Consider the following 14,235-nt stretch of genomic DNA (forward strand, 5'->3'; position numbering starts at 1 on the left):
GCTGTGTTCATCCAGCTCTACACCTTGTATATCTCTATTTGTATGTGAAGTAGTTTTAAACATGATAAGATGTTATATAGATGCAAGTCTGCTTCATCTTCATTGACCCAAAATCTACTTTCACGTTATGCATTTATATTTTTAGGGCATGCATTTAAATTGGATTTTTAAATGTATATTGAATGTTTTGGATTTTTGTTCTGCAGAAGTTGATTGGAAATTCTGGGCATTCGTTTGAGTAGTCCATTTGAAATTTGCAACAAAGCCATATTTTGATGGAGGAAAATAACTTGCATGAAGCAAACTGAAATATATATTTAGTTTTATCTGAAGTTGTACAGTGGTATTTCTAAATACATTAAGAATTCTTTTGTGGTCAGATAAATGGAGCTCATATTGACGGAGGTTTCATAGAATCAGAATTCATCTTGGAGGTTTGACTGTAAGTGATATAAGAGCAGAAAAAGGTTCAAAAGGTTTAGAGGCTAAAAAGAGAGCCTTCAGGCCAGTTCTAGTAGAGTGATATTTATCTGTAATATCTTTTTCTAACTGCAGGCCATTATGAGAAATGTGTCTTTACCCTTCGAGAGGACCATAAAGGAGACATGACTACAGTCCTGAACTACATCTTCTCCCACGCCCAAGTCACCAAGAAGAACCTTCTTGTTACAATGCTTATTGTAAGTTAAGCTCTGTTATGTCCACAAATTCCAGCTTCCAATGCGCTAATCTCAAGCGATAGGTCTATATAGCATTTCATGTGATTTTAAGTAATGCTTGGCCATAAGAATCTCATTATTCTAACACAAAGCAGTATTTCCTTTGAGATTTCTGAAGTAGCTTTGAGCCGAGCTGTTCATTTCTCATGTAATCATGCTGTGGTGATAGAGAGTGAAACGGCAGCTGTTCTCTTTGCAGGTCTTCAATTTTCTTCAGAGTCCAGTCATTGAAGTGTGTAATTACATGGGGGTGTCATGGAGGTGCTAGTCCTTTTCAAAGAGTGGGAGACGGCTTTGTTCACTGACATTGTGTGAGGGCAGACTGCACCTGATACCACTGCTGGCATTTTGAGAGGACAGAAAAACGAAACTTGCACAAAGATAATGAAAGCTTACTTTGATAAGCTTCTGGAAAATGATTAAAGTTTGGTTTATTAAAAAAATGTTTGTAAGAAACAGCAAGGCGTTTTTGGTCACCAAGTCTTCCAATTTTACCATGTCCTATAAACTATTATTTGCCTAACCTATATATTTTAATAATTTAAACTATACACATAGGAATAAAATGCATACACAAATACTTGATTTTTAAAAACAGGAAAGCATTCACTGGTAAATTCATGGATCCTAGGTTCCCACTGGAGCACTGCTCCTACAGAGAAAAGGCATAGAAGAATTGGTGCAATATTGTTGCAGCCCTGTTTCGACCTTTTTACACTTTAGAATGAAGCTTCTTGAGAGAAGCTTGGAATCAGCCTATTTATCTATATGTTTCAATTTACTTGGTCAGTGTCACTTTTTTTTCCTCAATGCTATCTGTTTTTGGGCGATGTACATATATTAGTTACTGTATTTAAAGAAAATGGTTCATTAACATTTTATGACATTCCGTTAATGAATTTTTGATCTTCACTCAGGTGTGCTCACTTTAGTCATCATGCATTATGGATATTTGAATTTAAACATTGACACCTTTTAAGTATTGGAACACAATAATTTTATTCCCATCTTCATGCCCTCATAGTCTCAAATTTTGGCAAGATTATAATTAACTTGAGAGGTGCTCTACCAATACAAGTATTATTTCCGATCAGTTCTGGTCTTATTTATATATTGGCGTGCATTAGAATCACACATGTCACAGTTCAATCAGAAAGCTATTGGGGGTTTAAAAAAAAAATGCATTCCACCCTCCCTTCTAAAATGAAATATGTTTGTGTTTGATATGTTTCCCGTCATCCACCAGGCAAACTGAAGTGGTAAACTAATTGGTGCTTGTGCTGTTAATGTGTGGCAGGACTGTCTTGTTAATTTAATAGACCAGTCTAATTATTTGCATGACACTTGGAAGTGTGCAGTTAAATGACTGCTGCTGTTTATTTTTCTATTACAACACAATGGGATGTTCAACCATTTGTTTTAGCGAAGCTTCTATTTTCACCAAGCCTCCAAGTATTCCATGTATCTCATTTTGGTAAAATAATCACTACAAATTGTTTTGTCGTTATAGCTGACATCTGCTAACTCTGTACAGCCTGGACATGGAACTGGGCCTTCATGGTCTGTTTGCCTTAATCAGCTACTCCCTGCCTTAGTCAGCTGAATCACTGGAGGGATCTTAGGTTAATGTTTCCAATATTAAAGGGTGGTACAGTGGTTGAGGGGGTTGACACTTGGCTTATGAGCTTTACTCTGTTGTTCTACTTTTGCAGTAAATTACTGATCTAAAGGTGATTTATTCTGCACAGTCTTAAGCTGTTGGTTGTAGAGAGACGTTCTCAGAGGCCTGGGGACAGACCATTGCTGGTCCTATTGGATTGGAACTAGACCTGGGAGGTTTTTAGGCAGAGAAAGAAAGTTTTGAAAAGAACTGGGATTCACTAAGAAGTAGAATTAACTCAAAAAATGTGTAGAAGCACAGAATCTCATTTTAATAAGTATTGTAAAATGAGCTTTTTTGTTCAAAAATAATGATTTCAATACAGAATTGCTGCAGAAATTATTGAATGGGAAAATGGATCCAGAAATGTTAAAATACAGAATTGAGATTGCTGTGTTCCCTTTCTGAAATGCATTCTATTGTGCTGTTTTCTGAGTGCCAATTTTCAGACAATTCAAACTAACTGCTTCAGTGGGGGGGCACACTGATAGACATCCAGCCATACATTTGCCCTCCCCTGACCATCGCCCTGTTCTTTACTGTTCCTGATAGTGTGCAGAATAATCAAATCTTTTAAATAAAAGAATACTGAAAAAAAATGTGACTATAATATGATGATTCCACTTTATAACTAATTTTTTGACATCTGAATGGAAATTTTTATTTTAAGGGCAAAATGTTATACCATGCACAAGAGAATGATTTACACAACTGAATTACAGATTAAATTGTTTTATTTTATAATGTCTGTTTCACCACTTATCATTTGCTTATCCTCTTGGATTGGAAATGAGTAAGGGGCTGCGATGAACTTAAAACAGAGAAAGCAAGTTTTTAAGGGAATTGGGATTTAGTGAGAAGTAGAGTTAATTCAGTAAATATATTGATGTGCAGAATTTTATATAATGTGCGATATTCTATCGAGAGTTTTTTTTTCTTTAGAAGGTATTTATGATTTCAGATCATTATTACTTCAGTAGTACTAAAAGAGTTAAAGTACTGCAGTTTGGAGCCAGAAATTATGACATAGAACTGTTGTTAATGTGTTACCTGTCTGGAGTCTTCCATTACTGCAGCTAGTTCTCACCTGAATCTTTCATTTTAAAGAAAATTGAAAATGTTAGATTTTTTTTGTTTAAAAAGCTGTATACATTGTGATTTTTGTGCTTGTCTTTTTTCAGGACCAGTTGTGTGGACGGGATCCAACCCTGACTGATGAACTGATTACCATTTTAACCGAGTTGACACAGCTCAGTAAGACCACCAACGCTAAAGTGGCTCTCCGAGCACGGCAGGTATAGATCCCGGTCTTGCAATTAACTTGAATTATAGATACCAATCTTTGTGTGTGCACATGCTTCTCCATCCTTCTCCAACACCTGTATTCTATCCAACTGACTGGAACTATGGTTCTGTTTTTAGCTGCCTCATCATAGCGAGGCAATCTCATGCAATAGCTTTTATTCCCAACTGCACCATGATACTTCTGCAGCTCCCAGGGATCTTTTGGTACCATTGTATTTCTCATTTACTTGCTGCACTTTGCCAATAGCGCCTGAAAATAGATTCCACGTGTATGTCACTGACACTGAACCCTCTCTCTCTCTCTCTCCTGCCTCCTTGAACACTTCAAGTCACATTGCTCAGCCAAAACTTGAATTTTTGGCAACTAGTAATTTCCTACAACTAAATATTCTGGTTTTATTTCATATTCACTGTTTCCATCCCAAGAAATTATTTAAGCTAAGCAAAGCAGTTCACAATGTTGATGTTCTGTTTGGACCTGAGATGAGTTCCTGATCCAACATTTGCACCATTATCAAGTCCTGCCTTCTTCCACTTCCATATCATTGCTTGACTCTGACATAGCTTCATCTCATCTGCTGTTAAAAACCTTCGTCTGTGCTTCTTGTTACTTCCTGACTTGACTATTTCAATATACACTTGACTAGCCTGTCTTCCTCCATTCTACATAAAGTGATGCTCATCCAAGACTCTGTTCTCTGCACCCTAACTTTTGCCTCAAATTTCATTCATCCAGGACCCCTGTGTTTCCAGAACGTGAACGTACTGACTCACCATTTTGCAGGACCTCAAATTTAAAGTTTTCATACTTTTTTTCAAAATCCTGTATGGCTTCACACCACCCTGTCCCTGATGCCTTCTCCTCAAGCCCCAAGGTATCTGCACTGTTTAAGTACTGGCTTGTTGGTTTCCTTGATTTTAACAATTCCACCATATTTGGTCAGGTTTTCAGTTACCTTGGGTCCTAAGCTCAGGAGCTCACTCCTTAATGCTCTCTCTCTATATCTTTTTTTGTCCATTCCCTGTCTTTACTCACTCCCTCTCTTCCTTTCGCACATATGTTCTCTTTCTTTCATGCATGTGCTATTTCCCTCATGCTCTCTTGTGCCCCTTTTTGTTCTCATGCCCTATTCTGCACCTGTTTTAAGATGCTCCTTTAAACTTTCCCCTTTGATCAACCTTTTTGTCATTTGTACTGCCTTGTTCTATAGTACATGTCAAAAGTTTTAATTGGCACCCCATTTGAGTACGTTGGAATGTTTTATGAAGTTAAATGTGTTATATAAGTGCAGGTTGCCATGTGAAATGAAATTTTCTTTTATCATTGCATCATTACTTTGTATCATTTGATGAAATATTGCGACATGGATTTAGTGTAATAAGACTTTTTATTCCTCTGGGCAGTCCTGGCAAAGCGGCATTTTGTAGTTCATCCAAGTCAGAAAGAAGGGAAAGACTTGTATTAATATAGGTGCCTTTCCTGATCGTCCCAAGGTGCCTTCCAGCCAATTCAGTACTTTTGAAATACTATTATTGTTGAACTGAAGCGAAAAATGACTGCTAACTTGCACACAATAACACCAAATAATCTGTTTTACTGGTGTCGGCTGAGGATTAAATGACCACAATTCAAACTTGCCTGACAAAACAATGTTCAGTCTACTTGTGCTGGTGGTACTGACAATGGCGTATGGTAAGTAATTCTTTAAGAATTTGACCCAATGATGTTGATGAACAGAAATGCACATTCTTGTGCTGATGCTGGTTAGGTATCATAGTCTGACAGGTGTTGTCAAAATAGGGTTGTTGTCTTTTGTATCTGCTGGTTATTGCTGGATTTCCACGTCAAAATAGAATCTTGGTCATAAACAGCTTTCTTGATTTTTCTAAATTTTTCATTAAGCTTTGGGGAGTAGTGGTGTTCACAAGTCATCCTACTAGGGATACCCAAATGTGTTTAAAATGATAAACTGTTACATATCAGGTACCGTGGTTGACTTGCCTTTCAATAACCCAGTTGTAATGGGGATCAGTGGTCATGCACATACTGCTATCTCAAATGTTCAGTAGCTAACCCCTGGGAAGTTAGAAAGAGGAATCGTTTTTCATCTCTGAAGCAATTTAAATTAGGTTTTTATTTGCTGAGTATGATTAAGATTCAACAAGTGTAAGTACAGGGCCCAAAGCTTTTAACTACACTGTTTAAATGAAAGCTGCTGCAGCAGAAAGAGACCATTGGATTCAGCAACTGAACACATTATAATACTTCTGTGTAAGGAGTTTTTCTCTGTTCCCCTTGCTTTCATTCCCCAACTTGAGGAAGTATTTTGATTGAGAGGGAAAATGTTCCTCTCCTTTCCTGTTTCCATTTTAAACCAGTGTTATGATCCCAGCTGGTGGTATCACTGGACAAGTCAGATCTCAGATTGAAATTTGACTTGATAGATCATGTTTTGTTTTTGTTTTTAGCGAGATGGTCTTTCACTGAAACACAAACGCACAATGCTGCAGATTCAGATTTTACAATATAACAAAAGTTTTTTATTCAGTTAAAGAAGTTAAAATAGTAAGAAAACAGACTTTACATATGACATAAATTTAAAGATTTTGCAACATAACACAAGTACAAAATACAAACTTATTAACTCTACAGCATTCCTTTCAAGTCGGGCAATCTGACTGCCAAAGCAAATCTTTTTTGCCAAGCTTAAGGAAAACATTTGAATGAGAGAAAAAACCAAAGAAGTGCTTCCTAGACTCCCTGAAGGCATTACCTTAAGAAATATAACATTATCATCCACACCTAGGAGACCACTGTTCAGGAGGAACCCACTGTATGAAAGTATAAAATTCTTCAAGGAAAAAAGCCTATACTACTAGATCAATATTTAGACATCCAAAATAAAGGATATTAAAATATATATAAATTACACACCCTACATCATACCAGCATGTAGGGGATGTATAAACTCTAGAGTTCCTCTGGTTTGGAGTGTCTGCAGATGGATCAGTGGGGTAGCTTTTCTACCCCATCACCATCAGTGGCCTAATAAAACCTCAACTACTATGTTCTTGGTGGCATGGCTGAGACTGGCGCTTCATGTGACAGAATGTGTGCATTGTTGCATGGTCTATGAATATGTATTAGAATTAATGGGCAAGTCGTCAACTTCATTTTATTATCTCTTCATGCAATGTGAGCAATGGCCAGCATTTACTGTCCTTCTCGAGTTGCCCTTGAAGATGGCTGTAAGCTGCCTCCTTGAACCTCTGCAGTCCATTTAGTGTAGGTTAGACCCAAATGCTGATGGGAAGGCAGTTCCAAGATATTGATGCAGGGACAGCAATAGGTTTCCAAATCAGAATGTTGAGTAGGCTTGGAGGGGAACTTGCAGGTGGTCTTGTGTCATGTTTCTGCCACCCTTGTCCTTCTAGATTGTAGTGGTGGTGGGTTTGTAAGGTGCCGTGTTAGATGCTTTGATGAATTCCTCCCATACATCGTGTAGATAATACACACTGCTGCTGCTAAAGGTTAGCGGTGGAAGGAGTGAGTGTTTGTGGATGTGGTGCAATTAAGCGGGCTGCTTTGTCCTAAATGGTGTAAAGCTTTGGGTATTGTTGGAGCTGGATTAATCCAGGCTGGTGGGGAGTATTTTATCCCATTCCTGACTTGTGCCTTGTAGTCGGTGGACTGGCTCTGCGAGATGGGAAGTAGAATTACTTGTTGCAGGATTCCTAACCTCTGACTTGATGTCGTAGCGACTCTATTTTTGTAGCAAGTTAAGCTTAGTTTCTGGTGAATGGTAACTGCCTGGATGTTGATAGTGGGGGATTCAGTAATGTTCATTCATTGAACGTGAAGGGATGATAGGTGGATTGTGTCTTGTTTGTTATGGTTATTATCTGGCACTTTTGTGGCATGAATGCTACATGCCACTTATCAGCGTGGGCCAAGGTATTGTCCAGGTTTTGCTTTATTTGGACACACTTCAGTCTCTGAAGAGTTACAAATTGTGCTGAGCATTGCGCAATGGTTATCAAGCATCCAACTTCTGACCTTGGGGAAAGTCACTAATGAAGTAACTGAAGATGGTTGGGCCTAGGCCATTACCTTGAGAAACTCCTGCATCAATGCCCTGGAACTAAGATGATGGGCCATAAAAAAAAAGCACAATTTTCTTCCTTCGTGTTAGGTATGACATCAGTAAAATATTTATTGCCTAATGCAGAGTTACTGTAGGAGACTAGTGAATCTTCTGAGATTTTCCTTTTACACTGTGTCTCATTGACCTTCGTTGGATGTTTCATCAGTTTTATCTGTCAGGTAGTCAGTTTTAATCAAATTAGTCTCTTCCTGTGGTCCCCTCTCTACAGGTTCTGATTGCATCACACCTGCCGTCTTATGAGCTCCGTCACAACCAGGTGGAATCCATTTTCCTATCGGCCATTGATATGTATGGGCATCAGTTCTGCATCGAAAACCTTCAGGTAATTGCATCATGAATGAGTATTTATAATTGTTTATATAAAAAAAATCCACCTGCTGGCAATTTTTGTCAACTTTTTATCATTACTTCTTTTGTCTACCTTTGTAATAGAATTATGTAAACTTTGTCTATAGTTACATTCCTGGCTAGTGGCAGTGCTGCAAGTTACCAGGAATACAGTGTGTAATTATAGAGTGATAAACTTACAAAGACCACTTCCATTATAAACATAGATATAGGGATTTATAGACATATTTCTAGAAACGTACGGAAAAAGATCTCTAACTCTAAAATGAGATCTGCATTATGTTTACATAATTGGACTAATTTTACTCCATTTCACCTGATCGTTACTTCTTTCCCGATATGCAGTGACATGGGAGATTGACTAGCTAGCTTATTTGAAAAGTGCATAGTGAGCATTTCATTGAAGTGTGGCTGTCGAAGTAAGCAGTGTTTGGCTAGGTTTGTGGGTATTTTTAAAAAGACGCACAACTGTTTGTTATCATGCCCCTTGTACATCGAGTTAATTCCTTAATTTTAAAATTCAACAGATTGTTGTTTTGAATTGAGTATATAGAAACACCTGTGCTTTATTAATTTAAATTGCTTAATTGAACTACTACATTTAGGTTACATTACTTAGTTATATTTGGGCTTTTAACATAATGTGACAATGTCGGTTTTTTCTTCAGAATTAATGATAGTACAGTTGTGGGAGTGTGTGGCTTTGAATATGAGAATACAATTTTGTTAGGTGACTTATTATGGAGAAAAGTTATTCACTCCTTTATTTTCTTTTATATCAAGAAATTAAGTCCCTAACTGTTAAGTTACAAGCAGCATTATCATGTTAAAATGCTCCCATGTGATAGAATGTAAAAATGATGTTCAAATGCAAAATTTATCCTTGAGGAATGTTATGAATTAAAATGAACTGTAAATCATTCCAAATGATCTAAAGGTGAAGAAATACCTCTGTTTAACAGCTGCACTGGAGATTTTTCTCTAGCTCCACCAATGCATCTACCAGCATAGAATAAACCTGCATGAGTATACATGTTCCAAAGACCCCATACTTTTTAAAAGTATTGTCATTGGGAAATGCAGCAGGCAATTTGTAATCAGAAATATTACAGGTGGCATGGTCGCTCAGTAGTTATCACTGTTGCCTCACAGTTGCCTCACAACAACAGGGACCTGGTTTCAATTCCCCCCTTGAGTGACTGTGCAGAGTTTGCACATTCTCCCTGTGTCTGTGTGCTCCAATTTCCCCTCGCAGTCTAAAGATGTGCAGGTCGGGTGGATTGGGCATATGAAATTGTCCATAGTGTCCAGGGATGTGTCGGTTATGTGGAATAGCCATGGCTAAATGCTCGGTTGCAGGGATAGGGTAGCAGGAGGGTCGGTGTGAACTCTGGGCCGAATGGCCTACTCCTACCCTGTAGGGTTCTATGATCCTATATGCCATAAAGAACTATGGGGAAAAAAATGGACAGATGATCAGTTTTCATAATGTTGTTTGAGATAACTGGGACAAATCACATGGAGTTTTTTAAATAAGTTCAATCATATCTTTTACATTCACCAGAAGGAACAAATGGGGCCTCAGTTTAAAAAAAACTCTGGCAGTGCAGCACTCTTGCACTACTGTCCATAGTAAGTGCCACCATCTCTGGAGTGAAACTTGAACTCACAACTGTCTTACTTCAAGATAATAGTACTACCATTGAGCCACAGTTGACAACTCTATTGTGTTGTCAGCTAGAGTGGTGCAAAGATTACCTTTACATTTCTCTTGGGTGGTGAGAACAGGCCTTGGCTAAGGTTTCTAGTCATGCCTTTGCAGTCAAGTTGCCACACATGAAAATCACTTAGACATTTGTGATTTTCCTTTCGCATGTTAAAATTACTTGAGCCCTCTCTGTCTAGGATGTAATCTGAAGACTTGTCCAATACATAAAGTTTTGTGGGGTTGATGTGTCCTGTTTGAAATATGTTGCAGTGTAGGTCTTTAATTTTAGGAAGAAAAAATATAACCGCAATAAGGGACCATTGATTTTGAGGGCAAGTTATTACAAGAACCCTGATCATCTCTCAGTAGGTAATTGAACAACATTACCAAGAAGTGGATAAATCCATGGACTACTGCCAGCCTAAAAGACAGCATTATGACCTGATCTTAGGCCTCTATCAAACACTCCTCTGATTCTTCAGCTGGGGATTTCTGACTTTTGCTCAGTGTGTTGCTGTTTTCTGCAGCATAAAATGATTACTATTCCTGCAGTTTTCAATTGCCCAATGATACAGGACAGTTTTAACATAATGTCCCATCCTGTCAGCTTTACCAGATACCTCTATTAATGTTGTACATTAACTTTATTGTAAAAAAAGTTGATTGTTATGTGTTCTATTTTATCATACAGATATATTAAACATGTAAACAGTGAGTTTCATAGCCCATCTCACTTTAAATAAGATGTATTAAAACTTTGTGTGTGTGCTTTCTTATTCACAGAAACTCATCCTCTCAGAGACCTCCATCTTTGATGTTCTTCCCAATTTTTTCTATCATAGTAACCAAGTGGTGAGAATGGCAGCATTGGAGGTTAGTTTTACACAGTTCAACAATAGATGGTGTGCCTCTGTTTCCTCTTCGTGTTGGTTGCTTCATTTATTGTTAGATATATGAGAATGTTGTTGAGGGAGATCAAATTGTGTTCATAGGCATGTCTTTTGGTACAGCCAGTAATACATAGTATCTGAAGCTATATGTAACATTTCCCTTGCAACTTTCTCCCTATTTATTGAAGGCCTTAACCGATGCTGGGACAATATTTCAAAAGTGCCAGCAGTACTCCAAATGATCATTGTTCATATGTGAATTTAGGTAACGAGTGTCGATGTTTAATTTGATCTGTGGATAGTGGGAGCATCACTGCAGCATCTAATGCTATTTTCAGCTGACATCCATATCTGTATGGGGGTTTTCAAAATCAGACAGAAATGGGAACCCTGCTGAATTTTTTTTTTTTAATGCACAGAATCACCTGAGGCCAGTTGTTGTGCCAAAAATACTCGTAAAGCAGGCTGGAGTGATTTGCATCTGATTTTTCTCTTGAGTTCATTTTCCTCCTCTCCCTCCATGGTCTACTTTCCTGCGTGACATAGTAAAGATTGTGATTCAGTGTTACATATTCTTGACTTTGCACCATGTTGGTATTCCAGTTATGAATATATTTAAGTTCAAGGCAGAGGACACTTCGAGAAACACCAAATGTATCTTGGAAAAATGATGAAATTTTTTTTTCTGATGTCTAATAACTTGCTCCTAAAATTGGTGAGCAGATGATTTTTAACTTCTCACATCTATACCAAGAAGACTGGGTAAAGACACGTTCCCTACAGAGAGTGGGAAAGAGAACTGGAAGAAATTTATGCAGTCCTAATGTTGTTGAAGTTCAGGACGTTTTGAATGCAGACCCTTAATTCATGATTGTTGTTCACCTTGAATAAACTATTTTTAGCAAAATATGATGGTGATTAGGATGCCTTTAGGTCTAGTGATGCTTGAATGCCAATAAACAAATGGATGATGGAGAAAAGTTGATAAAAGGCAAATATACATTCATTTGTCTTAAAGTGGAACTATTGTCTCTTCTGCACTGTAAATGGCAGTGTGGGTGTTTGATGGCATGTTCAAAAAGGCAGCTTGGGCCTGTATCCACTGGAGTTTGGACAGTTAAGAGGTAATCTTATTGAAATAGATAAGATCCTGAGGGGGTTTGTAGGGTGGATGCTGAAATTATGCTTCCCATTGTTGGAAAAATTAGAGCCAGGGAGACAGCGTGTTAACAGCGTGTTTTAAGAGGATGCTATGAACTTGACCAAACCCCCTCAAAATAGCTTAAGACAGTAGCCTAGATTCTAACTTTTTATTTTAAAGGTAAGTTTTTAAGGTGTTGCATTCCAGATGCAATTTGATTGGTTAAACCACTTGACGTTGAGCAAAACACACTTTTTTGTATTTTAACTGAAGTATAAAAACAGATAAAATAAAAATAAAAGAATTGGCTTAACTGTAACTCTTCCAAAGTGCTGAACAAAATAATATTTATTAACTATTACTAATTTAACTGTTCTAATATCGTAACATTCCATAAACACACCCTTGGCAAAGGCAAATTAAGTATAACAGGTTATCTCTCGTACATGTCCAGCAGCAGGAAGAGAACCCCAGCTCTTAGCTGTTACAGAAAGAGGAATAAAAGCTTCCATATCCAGCTTCAAGACCCCAGCAACTGGTGAAAGCTAAAACTAAAATCCTGGTTCTGTGGGAGCTTGACCCCACTGATTCAGGCTGCTTCTATTCCAACTTTAAAACAAAAGCCCCAGGGTCTCTCAAGCTGTTTGTTCCATTGGCTTTGAGCAGACTGCTCGACACCTCTGTCTCAACCTTACTTCATTTTAAAAAAATGACAAAATACACATCTTAAAGCCCTTGTCTCGTCACAATGGAGATTAGCAGAAATGTTCTTCGAGGGTGAGAATCTGTGGAATTCACTTCCTCAGAGACTGGGTGCAGGCAGCATCACAGAATCTTTCATTTAAGATTGGGTTTGATTCTCTCCGCAGTCAAGAATCTAAGAGTGTAAGGCGTAGACAGGAAAGTAGAAACCAAAATCTGATCAGCCACAGTCTTATCAGATCGGTTGAATGGCCTAGTCCTGTTCCTAGTTTGTATGTATGTTTGCACGACCATATGATCCCACTGTTTTTATGCAGGTATATGTTAGAAGGGCCTACATCGCATATGAGTTGAACAGTGTTCAGCATCGTCAGCTCCAAGATGGAACCTGCATTGTAGAGTTTCAGTTCATGTTGCCAACATCCCATCCCAACAGGTAATTAACTTGCTTTGTATCCGTGTGCTGGGAGGAGATGTCTGGATCAGAGCAGATGTATACATCAATATGTGGAGTTTCAAGAATAATGGATGTAGCTTTGAAAGAAAATTGCAATCAATTTCCCAATATGCATAGCAATGGTCAAAGCTCCCCATAGAGCGCAGTATCAGAATATTGCTCTTAATGTTTTCAGGGTTTTCCTTCCATGTCAGAAATGTAATTCCCCACAACTTATAGTTTTGTGAATAAGAAGGAGGCAGTCTAATCTGGTGAGAGATTTACGCACTTTAGATATTTGTTAAACTTTTCTGTAAGTGTCTAATTTATCGACTTGGCTCCAACTAAATTTTTGGGCCTTGACAGTGGTGCGGGGCAAATGGAAACTGGCACCAACCAACAGTTCACCAAATGTATTCCATTTGTGTCTGCTTCCCCCAAAGTGGTTGGAATGCAAGCCAACATGACAGAGTAAAATGAAGTAGCTTACCTTGTCACAAAGTGCTTGTTTCTGCTTAACCAACCGTGATTTTTGTGGTTGGCAGTCTCAACAGAGCTGGAGGGTTTGTCAGCCAAATAATTGCAGGTATTGACTGGTCGGAACTTGCTGTCTTTACTCCCTGGTTTGTTTAGATGCACTGAAGCTGTTTTTCGTTTCTTTATTTTTTTTAATATAAAAAGGCAGCTGATTACTGTTTTTAATGAGATCTACCACTTTGTCTTTAGTTCAATGCCAACATGACTTTACTTTGTCAAAATACACTTCTCATATTTGCAGTGTCGAGGCATGAATTTAAATGTACTTGGTTCAATACAAAATGTTAGGTTTCTGAGGGTGATTAAATCTGCTTTCATTTTTCCTGTAATAAAGCATTATTCAACTGTCATAAGGCCACAGTATGCAATTTATGTACTGGCATAATGACAGCAATCCAAATGATAATGGGAAGGAGAACGTAACCTGTACCTTTCACAATTCTGTTCTAGTGCAACTTTGAAATTATCAGCATTTCAGTTTTCTATCCTTGCCATCAGCCTTTTTCACTTTTCCCGTTTCTCTAAATGATAATGGAAGTTGCAACAATGAGATACCCAAACGGGGGTGATACAGGGAAACTGCTGCATGGATTGGAATTGGGAAAGTGCTTCTATCTTTGGTA

The 14,235-nt window shown here is 38.0% G+C and overlaps 1 protein-coding gene across 3 annotated transcripts in view; it reads left to right on the forward strand.

Annotated features, from left to right (window-relative positions):
• acaca (acetyl-CoA carboxylase alpha) overlaps positions 1-14,235 on the forward strand; it is a 269,320-nt gene that overhangs the window by 92,439 nt on the left and 162,646 nt on the right. For all 3 annotated transcript variants that reach the window (XM_048612563.1, XM_048612564.1, XM_048612565.1), the window contains exons 24-28: positions 556-680; positions 3,561-3,674; positions 8,059-8,172; positions 10,690-10,779; positions 12,957-13,075. In XM_048612563.1, coding sequence (XP_048468520.1) covers positions 556-680; positions 3,561-3,674; positions 8,059-8,172; positions 10,690-10,779; positions 12,957-13,075 — 562 coding nt within the window. The remainder of the gene's footprint in view (positions 1-555; positions 681-3,560; positions 3,675-8,058; positions 8,173-10,689; positions 10,780-12,956; positions 13,076-14,235) is intronic.

The sequence above is a fragment of the Rhincodon typus genome, chromosome 26, assembly GCF_021869965.1.
Source record: "Rhincodon typus isolate 14 chromosome 26, sRhiTyp1.1, whole genome shotgun sequence".
NCBI lineage: Eukaryota > Metazoa > Chordata > Chondrichthyes > Orectolobiformes > Rhincodontidae > Rhincodon > Rhincodon typus.